General features: G+C 21.0%; 1 protein-coding gene across 1 annotated transcript in view; it reads left to right on the top strand.

Moving 5' to 3' along the window:
* Nucleotides 1-2331: 2331 nt before the first annotated feature.
* The window catches only part of LOC119613846 (5-hydroxytryptamine receptor 2A-like), a 30455-nt gene continuing 14756 nt past the window's right edge, over nucleotides 2332-18030 (top strand). Inside the window, exons 1-2 of the mRNA XM_037969913.1 lie at nucleotides 2332-3556; nucleotides 6083-6631. Of these exons, the coding sequence (XP_037825841.1) occupies nucleotides 3514-3556; nucleotides 6083-6631 (592 nt within the window). The 5' untranslated portion in view covers nucleotides 2332-3513. The remainder of the gene's footprint in view (nucleotides 3557-6082; nucleotides 6632-18030) is intronic.

Here is an 18030-nt window from a genome sequence, read left to right as displayed (position 1 = left end):
TTATTTCAAACCCTCCTTCCACTAAATCAGCTTTTTTCAATTCACAAATTGTTCACCATAATCAAGAGTTCTGTAAAGTTTTCGCTTTCTATTGTTCTCCAACAAACAATGGGAAAATTAAACAAATTACTCAGTTGTTCAAAATAAATTCGTAATCGCACTTAGCTTTTGCAAAATCCAAACAAAAACTTTATTCTTTTCATAAATCCTAGTCCTTTAGTTTATGTAAACTTTAAGGTTTCCTTATTAAAAACTCTCTTATTCGTAGTCGTGGCATGAAATATTAAAACTGACAGTCATCTTGTTTGTTGCTGCTGAACAGTTCAAAAATATGTTTCCGTGTAGAAACTTGTTTTCAAGTATTTTTACATAGAAGTTTCATACCTGTTTCCGTTTTTTATTCTTTTGGTGTTTCGGAAAGGAAAAGAAAAGTAAAAGTTTAAATGAAAATTTTATGGTTCTCGGTGTGTTTTCTTTCGTTTGTTTCTTTTCTTAACACCATATTTTATGTGGTGAGAGATACACATAAAAGTGGGAAAAGGCTTAAGTGTGAAATTCAAAAATTTTGCAAAATTTGAGATGTTAAAAGTATTTATACTCACGATAGAAATGTTGACTTGTTTACAAAACTAGCATAAAGACATTGCAATACTTACCCTTATAATTTATACTTAAGTGTAGAAAAGGAGTTTTGTTCAAAATGCTTACTTGTAAACCTATAAAAGGTTATTCGTCAATAATTTACTATTACACATGTCAACTCAATAAATAAATGCATATTTGTTGGCAATTGTGAAGCACCTGTGAACGTGCACGTGCAAAGTGCAGTTTGCACGTTCTAAAGATTTTTTTTTTAGATTTTTAAACTGCATCAAATCAGATTGGCATAAAGTTTTTAGTTACAAAATAACTCAGAAAAATGTTTCATAAAAATTCTTTTTATAGAAAACTTTTGATAAAATAGAAAATTTTTGTTAAAATTTTTCTTTTATAGAAAATTATTGATAAAAATTTCTCTTTTATATCAAATTTTTTATGAAATCTTGTCTTTTATGGAAAATTTTTGATACAATTTTTGATGAATTATCTTCTATATAAAATTTTTGATAAAGTTTTCTTTTATAAAAAAATTTATAATAAAATTTTCTTTTATAGAAAACTTTTGATAAAACTTTCTTTTATACACTTTTGATAAAATTTATTTTTTTAAAAAACTTTTGCTAAAATTTTCTTTTCATAGAAAACTTTTGAAAATTTTCTCTTTTATAGAAAATTTTTGATAAAATTTTCTCTTTTATAGAAAATTTTTGATAAAATTTTTTCTTTTATAAAAAATTTTTCATAAAATTTTTTCTTTTATAGAAAATTTTTCATAAAATTTTCTCTTTTATAGAAAATTTTTCATAAAATTTTCTCTTTTATAGAAAATTTTGATAAAATTTTCTCTTTTATAGAAAATTTTTGTTAAAATTTTCTCTTTTATAGAAAATTTTTATAAAATTTTCTCTTTTATAGAAAATTTCTCTTTTATAGAAAATTCTTTATAAAATTTTCTCTTTTATAGAAAATTTTTGATAAAATTTTCTTTTTTATGTAAAATTTTTGATAAAATTTTCTCTTTAATAGAAAATTTTTGATAAGATTTCTCTTTCATAGAAAATTTTTGGTAAAATTTTCTCTTTTATAGAAAATTTTTGATAAAATTTTCTCTTTTATAGAAACTTTTTGATAAAATCTTCTCTTTTATAGACAATTTTTGATAAAATCTTCTCTTTTATAGACAATTTTTGATAAATATTCTCTTTTATAAAAATTTTCTCTTTTTTGGAAAATTTTTGATTTAATTTTCTCTTTTATAGAAACTTTTTGATAAATTGTTCTCTTTTTATAGAAATTTTTTATAAAATGTTCTCTTTTAAAGAGAACTATTGATAAAATTTTCTCTTTTAAAGAGAACTTTTGATAAATGTTTTCTTTTTTCGAAAATGTTTGATACAATTTTATCTTTTATAGAAAATTTTCTCTTTTATAGAACATTTTTGATCAAATTTTCTATTTTATAGAACATTTTTGATAAAATTTTCTCTTTTATAAAAAATGTTTGATAAAATTTTCTCTTTTATAGAAAATTTTTGATAAAATTTTCTCATTTATAGAAAATTTTTGATAAAATTTTCTCTTTTATAGAAAACTTTTGGTAAAATTTTCTTTTTTTAAAGAAATTTTTCTCTTGTTATTTGAATATTCTTAATGTTCTAATATAATTTACATAAAAATGTGCCTCAATATGCATTTTAATTTCCTAAATTTTTCTTTTTTCTTTCAGATTATACACATACAGATACGCTCACCGGGTTCACATTAATTCTGCTGAATTAAAATTGAATCAAATTTAATATTTGTTTTTCCTGACTTTCGCCATCATCTTAAACAATATCAAATTTTTAATAAAGACATTAAGCCAAAGAAATCAAAGCATAAACTGGCAAAACATAAAGCAAATAAACATAATTGAAGTGGAAATATTACAAAATGAAAATCACATTGCAAAATAAAAAACTCAAAACAACGATACAAAAATATATGAAATTTATTAAATTAAGAGAATAAAACAAGAAAAAAACTAATTATACAAGAAAAAACGCAAATAAAGCAAAAACAAGACAAGAAAAACTGCTTTAATATGTACGAAATAATTTGTCGAACATTAAACGTAATTGAAACACCAGCTAACGGCAATAGAACAATAGCAAAACCAGCAGGAGGCTCAAATATCCAACAACAAACAACAGCAGTCGCAGCTAACAAGTAATCAAAAAAAAAAAAAGAAAATATATAGTTGAAACACTTAAAAAGTCGTTAGAATAAACAATTGTTAACGTTACAAATAACTACACACATACATGCACACACTCCCTCTCTTCCTGCACACACATACTTATGAACAACTTCCACCTATAACATCCGGTTTAGCTTTAAGGGCCATTAGTAAAATTACGTTTTTTTTTATAAAGTGAAAAATGAAATGTTAAAAAATACGAAATTATATACATATATAATCATAAATAAAGAAAAAATTAAATGAAATGAAATCCTAAACACAAAAAACACTTGTTTGCTATAACAAATACAAAAGTAATAGAAGAGAAAAAAAAAACATTTACAACCAACAAACCAAAACAATATCAAATCAAAATAAACTCTGGTGTCAAATACCCAACAACGTCATCATCGTTTTAATCATCTTTAGCAAATACGTTTGATGTATATTTCGCTTAACTGGCACCTGGTAACATAAAACAACAACATACTCAATCATAACAAATATTTCGTTTTACTTCCTGGCCAAAAATATTAAATTCCTCTTTTTCCAAATAAACGCTTTTTTTTTTGCTGTTGTTGGTAAACAGCGCTTTGTTTGCCTTGCTGAGCCCAGGAAGAACGCAACTTATTTTGTTGTTTTTGAAATAAACAAATCGTACGGAAAGTGACATTTTTGTTAACGGAAGTTTTATGCCCGCCTCACATAATATGGCACGCAAAACGAGTTTTGATGGTAAGTTATCAATAACAAACATAAATAAAGTTTTTTTTTTATTTATTATTTTTATTATTTGTTATAAAATTTATATTTATATTGAAACTTTTATTGTTTGTAATGAATTTTATATTGTAAGTGCACAGTGAGATAGTATGGGAAGAACTGTAATTTAAAACTATCATGCAGTTTCATGGAGAGAAAAATGTTCGATAAAATGTTCTCTTCAATAGAAAATTTTATCGAAAATTTTCCATTAAAAAGAACATTTTCTATAAAACAGAAAATTTTATCGAAAATTTTCTCTTTTATAGAAAATTTTCAATAAATTTTCATTTTGAAAGAAAATTTTCAATAAAATTTTCTCTTTTAAAGAAAATTTTGAATAAAACTTTCTCTTTTAAAGAAAATTTTCGATAAAATTTTCTCTTTTAAAGAAAATTTTCGATAAAATTTTCTCTTTTTAAGAAAATTTTCGATAAAATTTTCTCTTTTAAAGAAATTTTTCGATAAAATTTTCTCTTTTAAAGAAAATTTTCGATAAAATTTTCTCTTTTAAAGAAGATTTTCGATAAAATTTCTCTTTTAAAGAAAATTTTCAATAAAATTTTCCCTTTTATAGAAAATTTTCGATAAAATTTTCCCTTTTATAGAAAATTTTCGATAAATATTATCTTTTATAGAAAATTTTCGATAAAATTTTCTCTTTTATAGAAAATTTTCGATAAATTTTCTCTTTTATAGAAAATTTTCGATAAAATTTTCTCTTTTATAGAAAATTTTCGATAAAATTTTCTCTTTTATAGAAAATTTTCGATAAAATTTTCTCTTTCATCCCAAAGTTTCGATAAAATTTTCTTTTTCATACCAAAGTTTTGATAAAATTTTCAATTTTATACAAAAGTTTCTTTTATAGAAAATTTTCAATACAATGTTCACATTTATAGACAATTTTCTCTTTTATAGAAAACTTTCGATAAAACTTTCTCTTCTATAGAAAACTTTCGATAAAAGTTTCTCTTCTATAGAAAATTTTCGATAAAATTTTCTCTTCTATAGAAAATTTTCGATAAAATTTTCTCTTTTACAGACATTTTTCGATAAAATTTTCTCTTTTACAGAAATTTTTCGATAAAATTTTCCTTTCTATAAAAATTTTTCGATAAAATGTTCTCTTTTACAGGAAATTTTCGATAAAATTTCCTCTTTTATGAAAATTTTCGACAAAATTTTCTCTTTTATAGAAAATTTCGATAAAATTTTCTCTTTTATAGAAATTTTTTGATACAATTTTATCTTTTATAGAATATTTTCGATAAAATTTTCTCTTTTATGGAAAATTTTCGATAAAATTTTCTCTTATTTGAAATTTTCGATAAAATTTTCTCTTATTTGAAATTTTCGATAAAATTTTCTCTTTTATAGAAAATTTTCGATAAAATACTCTCTTTTATAGAAAATCTTCGATAAAATACTTTCTTTTATAGAAAATCTTCGATAAAATAATACTTTTTATAGAAAATTTTCGATAAAATAATCCTTTTTATGGAATATTTTCAATAATATAATCCTTTTTATATAAAATTTTCGATAAAATACTCTTTTTTATAGAAAATTTTCGATAAAAATTTCTCTTTTATACAAAATTTTCAATAAAATTTTCTCTTTTATACAAAATTTTTGATAAAATTTTCTCTTTTATAGGAAATTTTCTCTTTTATAGAAAATTTTCGATAAAATTTTCTCTTTTATAGAAAATTTTCGATAAAATTTTCTCTTTACGATAAAATTTTCTCTTTCTCTTTTATCGAAAATTTTCTCTTTTATAGAAAATTTTCGATATAGAAAATGTTCGATAAAAATTTCACTTTTATAGAAAATGTTCGATAAAAATTTCACTTTTATAGAAAATTTTAGTTAAAATTTTCACTTTATAGAAAATTTTAGTAAAAATGTTCAATTTATAGAAAATTTTCTACAAAATTTTCTCTTTCATAAAAAATGTTCGGTAAGATTTTCTCTTTTGTAGAAAATTTTCTGTAAAAATTTCTCTTTAATAGAAAATTTTTGATAAAATTTTGTCTGTAATAGAAAATTTTCAATAAAAATTTTATCTTTTATGGAAAATTTTCAATAAAATTTTATCTTTTATAGAAAATGTTCGATAATTTTTTCTTTAATAGAAAATTTTTGATAAAATTCTCTCTTTAATAAAATGTCCCCTTTAATAGAAGATTTTCGTTAAAATTTTCTCTTAAATAGAAAATTTTCTCTTTAAAAGAAAGTTTTCGATAAAATTTATCTTTTATAGATAATTTTCCATAAAATTTTATCTTTTATAGAAAATTTTCGATAACATTTTCTCTTTTATAGAAAATTTTCGATAACATTTTTTCTTTTATAGAAAATTTTCGATAAAATTTTCTGCTTTTAAGAAAATAATTGATAAAGTTTTAAATTATTCTTTTTTAAAAAATGTTTTATATTTTTTTAATTATTTTACTCAAAATTTTAATATATTTCTTTTTGACTTCTCTTTTACAGATGCCTTGGATTATATATTCATTGCAAATGAGAAAAATCCTAACACATATGTCATCTCATCAGCCGCTTATACCTCACCGCTGACAGCTGCCACAACAGCATCATTTACCACACACGATGTCACCACTAGCAGTCGTATAATGAATACTTTAAGCGGCACAGCCGCTTTAACTGCTGCCACAGTCACTGCCACAACTGCTATATTCGGTAGCAGCAGTAAAAGTAATACTTTTGCTTCGGACTCTCTTCTAACAGCAGCCTCATTGACATTATCCGCATCATCGTCGTCAACACCATCAACACTTACGTTGCCAACTTCCTCCGATAGCAATATGTTTAGTAATGTAGCAGTAGATTTAGGTTCACTATTAATCAATGATTCCATGTTAAACGATACTAGTCTGCTGGCAGATCTAGTAAATATCACCGATCCCTTTGGCAATGGAACGGCGAGTGGGAATATGACCAGTCCTGAAGATTTGGGTGAATTAATACGTATGGCTGCGACATCGGTTGTATTGGGTCTTATGATCTTGATAACTATTATAGGTAAGTGTGTTAAGATTATAAATAAAGAAACTCTTCCCTTAAAAGCAATTAAAAATCATTGCATTTAAAAATTCTTAACCTAAACAAAAAACTAATGTCATTTGTTACGTTTTTTCGGTTTTTGTCGAAACTCTTGAATGTCATTAAAAAACAGCACTTAGTTTTTGATTCTTTTATGTTTTCTTTTTTTTTAACACTCGAATTCTTGTAAACAAATATTTTTCAATTTACAAATTTTCACTTAAAAAGATTCAAAAGCATATTGGATTACAGAAAGAGACACACATACACACACTCACAGACAAGAAACAACAAATTGTTTTTACATTAAGTAGCACTTGAATTACATTGATTAAGGAGTTTCATGAATTGACATGAGCTAAAGTATTAATTTCTTCTTTCCCATTACTAATGCAAAAATAACAAAAGAAGAAGAAACAGAAAACACTGAACGAGTTCCTTTTTTTTCTGGTACTTAAAATTAATGATATACATTGGATTATCGATGTATGTTGTAGTTTTTCTTAATTTAATGTAGGTATAATAGCATTAAGGGAGACCACTTTTTTACTTTCATATTTCAGTCTTGGGGATATTGGATGTAATATTTAAAATTTTAAAATTATTCCTAAAGTTTCCCAAAAATTTTATCGAAAATTTTCTATAAAGAGAAAATTTTATTAAAAAATTTTCTTTCAAAATTAAATTTTTTTTCAAAAATTTTCTTTACAAATGTAATTTTTTTCAAAAATTTTATATAAAAGTGAAATTCTTATCAAAATTTTTCCATAGAAGAGAAATTCTTATCAAATTTTTTCCATAGAAGATAAAATTTTATCGAAATTTTTCTAAGAAAAGAGAAAATTTTATCGAAATTTTTCTAAGAAAAGAGAAAATTTTATAGAAATTTTTCTAAAAAAAGAGAAAATTTTATCGAAAATTTTCTATAAAAGAAAAAATTCTATCGAAATTTTTCTATAAAGAGAAAATTTTATCGAAAATTTTCTTTAAAAGAAAAAATTTTTCAAAAATTTTCTACAAAAGTGAAATTTTTATCGAAATTTTTCTATAAATAGAACACTTTATCGAAATTTTTCTATAAATAGAAAATTTTATCGAAATTTTTCTATATATAGAAAATTTTATCGAAATTTTTCTATAAATAGAAAATTTTATCGAAATGTTTCTATAAAAGAGAAAATTTTATCGAAATTTTTCTATAAAGAGAAAATTTTATCGAAATTTTTCTATAAAAGAGAAAATTTTATCGAAAATTTTCTACAAAAGAGAAAATTTTATCGAAACTTTTATATAAAAGAGAAAATTTTATCGAAAATTTTCTTTAAAAGAGAAAATTTTATCGAAAATTTTCTTTAAAAGAGAAAATTTTATCGAAAATTTTCTTTAAAAGAGAAAATTTTATCGAAAATTTTCTTTAAAAGAGAAAATTTTATCGAAAATTTTCTTTAAAAGAGAAAATTTTATCGAAAATTTTCTTTAAAAGAGAAAATTTTATCGAAAATTTTCTTTAAAAGAGAAAATTTTATCGAAAATTTTCTTTAAAAGAGAAAATTTTATCGAAAATTTTCTTTAAAAGAGAAAATTTTATCGAAAATTTTCTTTAAAAGAGAAAATTTTATCAAAAATTTTCTTCAAAAGTGAAATTTTTATCGAAATTTTCTTTAAAAGAGAAAATTTTATCGAAAATTTTCTTTAAAAGAGAAAATTTTATCAAAAATTTTCTTCAAAAGTGAAATTTTTATCGAAATTTTTCTATAAATAGAAAATTTTATCGAAATTTTTCTATAAATAGAAAATTTTATCGAAATTTTTCTGTAAATAGAAAATTTTATCGAAGCTTTCCTATAAAAGAGAAATTTTTATCGAAACTATTCTATAAAGAAGAAAATTTTATCGAAACTATTCTATAAAAAAGAAAATTTTATCGAAACTATTCTATAAAAAAGAAAATTTTATCGAAACTATTCTATAAAAAAGAAAATTTTATCGAAAATTTTCTATAAAAAAGAAAATTTTATCGAAAATTTTCTATAAAAAAGAAAATTTTATCGAAAATTTTCTATAAAAGAGGAAATTTTATCGAAAATTTTCTAAAAAAGAGGAAATTTTATCGAAAATTTTCTAAAAAAGAGGAAATTTTATCGAAAATTTTCTATAAAAGAGGAAATTTTATCGAAAATTGTCTATAAAAGAGGAAAATTTACCGAAAATTTTCTATAAAAGAGGAAAATTTACCGAAATTTTTCTATAAAAGAGAAAAGTTTCTATAAAAGAGAAATTTTATCGGAAATTTTCTTTAAAAGAGAAACTATTATCAAAAAATTTCTATTTAAGTAAAATTTTGACCGAAATTTTCTATAAAAGAATAAATTTTATAGAAAATTTTCTATAAAAGAATAAATTTTATAGAAAATTGTCTATAAAAGAGAAAATTTTATCGAAAATTTTCCATAAAAGAGAAAATTTTATAAACAGTTTTCTATAAAAGAGAAAATATTATCGAAAATTTCCTTTAAAAGAGAAAATTTTATCGAAAGAGTAGTTTTATCGAAAATTTTCTATAAAAGAGAGAATACAAAATATATATAGAGAAGTTTTATCGAACATTTTCTATAAAAGAGAAGCTTTATTTAAAAATTTCTATAAAAGAGAAGTTTTATCGAAAATTTTTTATAAAAGAGAAGCTTAATTGAAAATTTTCTATAAAAGAGAAGTTTTGTCGAAAATTTTCCATAAAAGAGAAAATTTTATAAAAAATTTTCTTTAAAAGAGAAAATTTTTTCGAAAATTTTCTAAAGAAGAAAAATTTTTATCGAAAATGAGAAAACGAGAAATTTTATCGTTAATTTGCTATAAAGAGAAAATGTTATCAAAATTTTTCTATAAAAAACATAATTTTATCAAAAATTTTCTATAAAAGAGAAAATTTTACCGAAAATTTTCTACAAATAGAATATGTTATCGAAAATAGAAAACTGGATATTGGAAACCCTGAAATGCAATACACTACTACATGACTTTGCATTCCTCAGTGTGTGTGTGTGTTGTGTGTTTGTGGTAAAATAAATTATTTAATTTTTAAAATCACTTCTTTCTGTGTTTCTGTAGCTCGTACCATTCAAGAGAAAAACATACTTAATTTTTCATGTCATTGATGTAATTGCTTTAAAGTTAAATTAATGAAAGAGAATAAAATAAACTGCAATAATAATTAAAAATCATTAATACATTTTTGAACACATTCAATATGTGTGGGTGGGAACGCCTTTGTGAATTCCTTAAGGCACTTTATTATGGATTGGAAATTAAATATTTTTATTTAAATAAAATTACAATATGGCTGAATGGTTAAAGCAAATTAATTGAAAAAAATATTTGATATTTAAAGATAATGTGAGTTTAAAATTGATAGAAAATTTTGTAAAAAGAGTAAACTTTACAAAGAGAAAACTTAATCGAAAATTTCTTCACAAATTTTCTATATAGAAAAAATCTTAACGAAAATCTTCTTAAAGTGGTATTTGCATAAAATATAAGAGATAATTTCGCCTTTTATAGAAAGAAAGAAAAAAATTATTGAACATTTTCTATCAAAGAGAAAATTGTATCGAAAACTTTTTAAGAGAATATTTTATCGAAAAATGTCCATTAAAGAGAAAATTTTCTATGAAAGAAAAACTGTAACGAAAATTATCTATAAAAGAGAAAATTTTTCGAAATATGTTTATTAAAAAGAGAAAATTTATAGAAAATTTTCTGTAAAAGAGAAAATCGTATCGAAAATTATCTATAAAAGAGAAAATTTATCGAAAATTTTCTATTAAAGAGAAAGTTGTATTGAAAATTGTCTATAAAGAGAAAATTTATCGAAAATTTTCTATTAAAGAGAAAATTATATCAAAAAATTATCTATAAAATAGAAAAATTTTCGAAATTTTTCTATAAAAGAGAAAATTGTATCGAAAGTTATCTATAAAAGAGAAAATTGTGTCGAAAGTTATCTATAAAAGAGAAAATTTATCAAAAGTGAAAGTTATCTATAAAAGAGAAAATTTATCGAAAGTTATCTATAAAAGAGAACATTTTATCGAAAATTTTCTATAAAAGAGAACATTTTATCGAAAATGTTCTATAAAAGAGAAAATTGTATCGAAAATGTTCTATAAAAGAGAACATTTTATCGAAAAATTTCTATAAAAGAGAAAATTTATCGAAAATTTTCTATAAAAGAGAACATTTTATCGAAAATTTCCTATAAAAGAGAACATTTTCGATAAAATTTCTATAAAAGAGAAAATTGTATCGAAAATGTTCTATAAAAGAGAAAATTGTATCGAAAATGTTCTATAAAAGAGAGAATTTTATCGAAAATGTTCTATAAAAGAGAGAATTTTATCGAAAATTTTCTATAAAAGAGAAAATTTTATCGAAAATTTTCTATAAAAGAGAAAATTTTATCGAAAATTTTCTATAAAAGAGAAAATTTTATCGAAAATTTTCTATAAAAGAGAAAATTTTCTATAAAAGAAAAAATTTTATCGAAAATTTTCTATAAAAGAGAAAATTTTATCGAAAATTTTCTATAAAAGAGAAAATTTTATCGAAAATTTTCTATAAAAGAGAAAATTTATCGAAAATTTTCTATAAAAGAGAAAATTTATCAAAAATTTTCTATGAAAGAGAAAATTTATCGAAAATTTTCTATAAAAGAGAAAATTTATCAAAAAAATTTTTTTAAAAGAGAAAATTTATCGAAAAATTTTTATAAAAGAGAAAATTTATCGAAAAAAGTCTATTAAAGAGAAAATTGTATCGAAAGTTATCTATAAAAGAGAAAATTTATCGAAGATTTTCTATAAAAGAGAAAATTTATCGAAAAAAGAAAAAAGAGAAAATTTATCGAAAATTTTCTATTAAAGAGAAAATTTGTCGAAAAAAGTCTATTAAAGGGAAATTGTATCGAAAATTATCTATAAAAAATAAAATTTATCGAAAATTTTCTATTTAAGAGAAAATTGTATCTAAAATTATCTATAAAAGAGAAAATTTATCGAAAATTTTCTATAAAAGAGAAAATTTTATCGAAAAACGTCTATTAAAGAGAAAATTGTATCGAAAATTATCTATAAAAGAGAAAATTGTATCGAAAATTTTCCATAAAAGAGAAAATTGTATCAAAAAATTTTTATTAAACATTTATTATTTATTAAACATAATTTTATCAAAAATTTTCTATAAAAGAGAAAATTTTACCGAAAATTTTCTACAAATAGAATATGTTATCGAAAATAGAAAACTGGATATTGGAAACCCTGAAATGCAATACACTACTACATGACTTTGCATTCCTCAGTGTGTGTGTGTGTTGTGTGTTTGTGGTAAAATAAATTATTTAATTTTTAAAATCACTTCTTTCTGTGTTTCTGTAGCTCGTACCATTCAAGAGAAAAACATACTTAATTTTTCATGTCATTGATGTAATTGCTTTAAAGTTAAATTAATGAAAGAGAATAAAATAAACTGCAATAATAATTAAAAATCATTAATACATTTTTGAACACATTCAATATGTGTGGGTGGGAACGCCTTTGTGAATTCCTTAAGGCACTTTATTATGGATTGGAAATTAAATATTTTTATTTAAATAAAATTACAATATGGCTGAATGGTTAAAGCAAATTAATTGAAAAAAATATTTGATATTTAAAGATAATGTGAGTTTAAAATTGATAGAAAATTTTGTAAAAAGAGTAAACTTTACAAAGAGAAAACTTAATCGAAAATTTCTTCACAAATTTTCTATATAGAAAAAATCTTAACGAAAATCTTCTTAAAGTGGTATTTGCATAAAATATAAGAGATAATTTCGCCTTTTATAGAAAGAAAGAAAAAATTATTGAACATTTTCTATCAAAGAGAAAATTGTATCGAAAACTTTTTAAGAGAATATTTTATCGAAAAATGTCCATTAAAGAGAAAATTTTCTATGAAAGAAAAACTGTAACGAAAATTATCTATAAAAGAGAAAATTTTTCGAAATATGTTTATTAAAAAGAGAAAATTTATAGAAAATTTTCTGTAAAAGAGAAAATCGTATCGAAAATTATCTATAAAAGAGAAAATTTATCGAAAATTTTCTATTAAAGAGAAAGTTGTATTGAAAATTGTCTATAAAAGAGAAAATTTATCGAAAATTTTCTATTAAAGAGAAAATTATATCAAAAAATTATCTATAAATAGAAAAATTTTCGAAATTTTTCTATAAAAGAGAAAATTGTATCGAAAGTTATCTATAAAAGAGAAAATTGTGTCGAAAGTTATCTATAAAAGAGAAAATTTATCAAAAGTGAAAGTTATCTATAAAAGAGAAAATTTATCGAAAGTTATCTATAAAAGAGAACATTTTATCGAAAATTTTCTATAAAAGAGAACATTTTATCGAAAATGTTCTATAAAAGAGAAAATTGTATCGAAAATGTTCTATAAAAGAGAACATTTTATCGAAAAATTTCTATAAAAGAGAAAATTTATCGAAAATTTTCTATAAAAGAGAACATTTTATCGAAAATTTCCTATAAAAGAGAACATTTTCGATAAAATTTCTATAAAAGAGAAAATTGTATCGAAAATGTTCTATAAAAGAGAAAATTGTATCGAAAATGTTCTATAAAAGAGAGAATTTTATCGAAAATGTTCTATAAAAGAGAGAATTTTATCGAAAATTTTCTATAAAAGAGAAAATTTTATCGAAAATTTTCTATAAAGAGAAAATTTTATCGAAAATTTTCTATAAAAGAGAAAATTTTATCGAAAATTTTCTATAAAAGAGAAAATTTTCTATAAAGAAAAAATTTTATCGAAAATTTTCTATAAAAGAGAAAATTTTATCGAAAATTTTCTATAAAAGAGAAAATTTTATCGAAAATTTTCTATAAAAGAGAAAATTTATCGAAAATTTTCTATAAAGAGAAAATTATCGAAAATTTTCTATAAAGAGAAAATTTATCAAAATTTTCTATGAAAGAGAAAATTTATCGAAAATTTTCTATAAAAGAGAAAATTTATCAAAAAAATTTTTTTAAAAGAGAAAATTTATCGAAAATTTTTTATAAAAGAGAAAATTTATCGAAAAAAGTCTATTAAAGAGAAAATTGTATCGAAAGTTATCTATAAAAGAGAAAATTTATCGAAGATTTTCTATAAAGAGAAAATTTATCGAAAAAAGAAAAAAGAGAAAATTTATCGAAAATTTTCTATTAAAGAGAAAATTTGTCGAAAAAAGTCTATTAAAGGGAAATTGTATCGAAAATTATCTATAAAAAATAAAATTTATCGAAAATTTTTCTATTTAAGAGAAAATTGTATCTAAAATTATCTATAAAAGAGAAAATTTATCGAAAATTTTCTATAAAAGAGAAAATTTTATCGAAAAACGTCTATTAAAGAGAAAATTGTATCGAAAATTATCTATAAAAGAGAAAATTGTATCGAAAATTTTCCATAAAAGAGAAAATTGTATCAAAAAATTTTTTATTAAAGAGAAAGTTGTATCGAAAATTTTCTATAAAAGAGTAATTTTTATCGAAAATTTTCTATAAAACGGAAAATTTTATTAAAAATTTTCTTTAAATAAAAAAATTTATCGAAAATTTTTCCAAATTTTTCCATAAAAGAGAAAATTTTATCGAAATTTTTCTATAAAAGAGAAAATCTTATCTAAAATTTTCGATATAAAAGAGAAAATTTTATCAAAAAATTTTGAAAATGTTCTAGGGTATAGAGAAGCCTCTCAAGATAGAATCTCAATCCCAATCTTCTTTTCTTGTTTAATTGTATTTTGTATTGTTAAATGTGTCATTTTTTTTTTGTTGAATATTTTCATTATAGTCTGAATGTAGGTAAGTGTATGTGTAAGTGAAATCTATTTACTTTCTTTTGCTTTTATACACTTTTATTTTTGCTCTTATTTTCATTTCAAATTATTTATTTTATGTGTTTCTATAAGAGAGTATAACTAAATGTACGAAAAAGCACATATAAAAGTAGGTAGTATGTATGTTTGTAAATAATCAATTTCAATGATTATGTATTTGTGTACTTTAATTTTTTTCTCATTTCTTTCAATTTCTCCTTAACGCACACACAAGCAAAATGAGTTTACTCACGCACTATATTTTACAAGACCAAATACTGCATAGAGTTAAATATAAAAAGAAAAACAAATGAATAAATGCCAATACAAATATGCGACTTGGGAAAAATGTGAAAAGAAACACATACACACACACATTCAAAATGAAATGAACAAAATAAAATGGATTGTATTGAACCTAAAGCTGTATCTTATATTAATGAAATCAATTTATTTTGTTTTAAGAAAAAAATAATATAAACGAAAGTAAAAACACAAATGTGTAGTTAAGCAAGAGAGTGTTAAATGTGAATCATTTAAAATGCAATCAAGTTGAAAATTTTTGAAGAGAAAAAAAAAACTGTTTAAATTAATAAAATAAAAAGAAAACATCAGCAATTATAATTGTGATTATTGATGTTTATTGATATTTCAATAATTTTTAAATTGTTTTAACTTTTGCAAATTGATTGCTTTTCAAGCTACGTTAGTACATATAGAATTTTAAAGAAAATTTAAACAATAAATTAATAATTTTACAAAAAAATTTCCTATAGAGATAATATTGTAACAAATTTTTTATAAAAAGAAAATTTTGTAGCAAATTTTTCTGTATAGAGAACATTTAATAGAAAATTTTCTATAAAAGAGAAAATGTTATCGAAAATCTTTTATAAAAGAGCAAATTTTATAAAAAATATTTTATAAAAGAGAAAATTTTATCGAAAATTTTCCATAAAAGAGGAAATTCTATTGAAAATTTTCCATAAAAGAGAAAATTTTATCAAACATTTTCTAAAAAGAGAAATTTTTATCAAACATTTTCTAAAAAGAGAAATTTTTATCAAAAATTTTCTATAAAAGAGAAATTTTATCAAAAATTTTCTATAAAAGGAAACATTTTATCGAATTTCCTGTAAAAGAAAAAAAATTTCTATAGAAGCGAAAATTTTATGGAAAATTTTTATAAAAGAGAAAATGTTATCAAAAATTTTCTATAAAAGACAGAATTTATCGAAAATTTTCTATAAAAGAGAGAATAAATTAGAAAATTTTTTGTGAAAGAGATAATTTTATCGAAAATTTTTAATAAAAGAGAGAATTTTATCGAAAATTTTCTATAAAAGATAGAATTTTATGGAAGATTTTCTGTAAAAGATAGAATTTTATCGAAACTTTTCTATAAAAGAGAGAATTTTATCGAAAATGTTCTAAAAGAGAAATTTTATCGAAAATTTCTATAAAAGAGAAATTTTATCGAAAATTTTCTATAAAGAGAAAATTTTATCGAAAATTTTCTATAAAAGAGAAAATTTTATCGAAACTTTTCTATAAAAGAGAAAATGTTATCGAAAATTTTCTATAAAAGAGAAAATGATATCGAAAAAATTTCTATAAAAGAGAAAAATGTTATCGAAATTTTTTATAAAAGAGAAAATGTTATCGCAATTTTCTATAAAAGGAAATGTTATCGAAAATTTTTTATTAAAGGTGAAAATTTTCATCGAAATTTCTATAACGAGAAAATTTTATCCGAAAATTTTCTATAAAAGAGAAAATTTTATCGAAAATTTTCTATAGAGAAAATTTTATCGAAAATTTTCTATAGAAGAGAAATTTTATCAAAATTTTCTATAAAGAGAAAATTTTATCAAAAATTTTCTATAGAAGAGAAAATTTTATCGAAAATTTTCTATAGAAGAGAAAATTTTATCGAAAATTTTCTATAAAGAGAAAATTTTATCGAAAATTTTCTATAGAAGAGAAAATTTTATCGAAAATTTTCTGTAGAAGAGAAAATTTTATCGAAAATTTCTATAGAAGAGAAAATTTTATGAAAATTTTCTATAGAAGAGAAAATTTTATCGAAAATTTTCTATAGAAGAGAAAATTTTATCGAAAATTTTCTATAGAGAGAAAATTTTATCGAAAATTTTCTATAGAAGAGAAAATTTTATCGAAAATTTTCTATAGAAGAGAAAATTTTATCGAAAATTTTCTATAGAAGATTTTATCGAAAATTTTCTATAGAAGAGAAAATTTTATCGAAAATGTTCTATAAAGAGAAAATTTTATCGAAAATGTTCTATAAAAGAGAAAATTTTATCGAAAATTTCTACAAGAGAAAATTTTAACGAAAATTTGTATAAAGAGAAATTTTATCGAAATTTTGTATAAATGAGAAAATTTTATCGAACATTTGTATAAAAGAGAAAATGTTATCAAAATTTTCTATAAAAAAGAAAATGTTGTCAAAAATTTCTATAAAAAAGAAAATTTGTCAAAAATTTCTATAAAAGAGAAAATTTTATCGAAAATTTTCTATAAAAGAGAATTTTATCCAAAAGTTTCTATAAAGGAGATAATTTTATCGAAAAATTTCTATAGAAGAGATAATTTTATCGAAAATGTTCTATAAAGAGATATTTTCGAAAATTTTTATAAAGAGAGAATTTTATCGAAAATTTCTATAAAAGAGAGATTTTATCGAAAATTTTCTATAAAGAGAGAAATTTATCGAAAATTTTCTATAAAGAGAGAATTTTATCGAAAATTTTCTATAAAGAGAGAATTTTATCGAAAATTTTCTATAAAGAGAGAATTTATCGAAAGTTTTCTATAAAGGAGAGAATTTTATCGAAAATTTTCTATAAAGAGAATTTATCGAAAATTTCTATATGTAAAATTTTATCGAAAATTTTCCATGAAAGTGATTTATCGAAAATTCTCTTTAAAGAGAATATTACTAAAACTGTTCTATAAAGATATCAATTTATCAAAAATTTCCGTAAAAAAGCAATTTATCAAACATTTGTTTCTAAAAGAGAAAAACTTATTAAAATGTGAACATTGTATTGAAAATTTTCTATAAAGATTTTGGATAAAATAAACGAAACTTTCTTTAAAGAGAAAATTTACTTTAAAATTTCTCTATTTTTCTATTTCTTTAATGTTCATTTATTAATTTTTTCCCACCTTTTTTTATACCCTCATCATCAAATTAAACATGTTTTTCTGTTGGCAAATATAATTTTGGTGTTGTAAGCAGTAAGTGCTTTTTATTTTCTTGGTCGATAATTCAAAGTGAAAACATGGTCTGTTTGTAAATAATATTATGATAAAAGGTGTCTTACCTTTTTACAACATTAACTCTTTTTTTCTTACTTTTTTCCAAGAAATCTTAAGGTTTTTTCTTTTATTTGTTTTCATTTTCGCTAGTTAAGAATAACAATGGTATTAAGGTGGG

The sequence above is a fragment of the Lucilia sericata genome, unplaced genomic scaffold (assembly GCF_015586225.1).
Source record: "Lucilia sericata isolate MDLA Ls3-8-SP2 unplaced genomic scaffold, ASM1558622v1 Contig002362F_arrow, whole genome shotgun sequence".
NCBI classification, from domain to species: domain Eukaryota; kingdom Metazoa; phylum Arthropoda; class Insecta; order Diptera; family Calliphoridae; genus Lucilia; species Lucilia sericata.
This window is presented reverse-complemented; position numbering and strand designations above follow the sequence as displayed.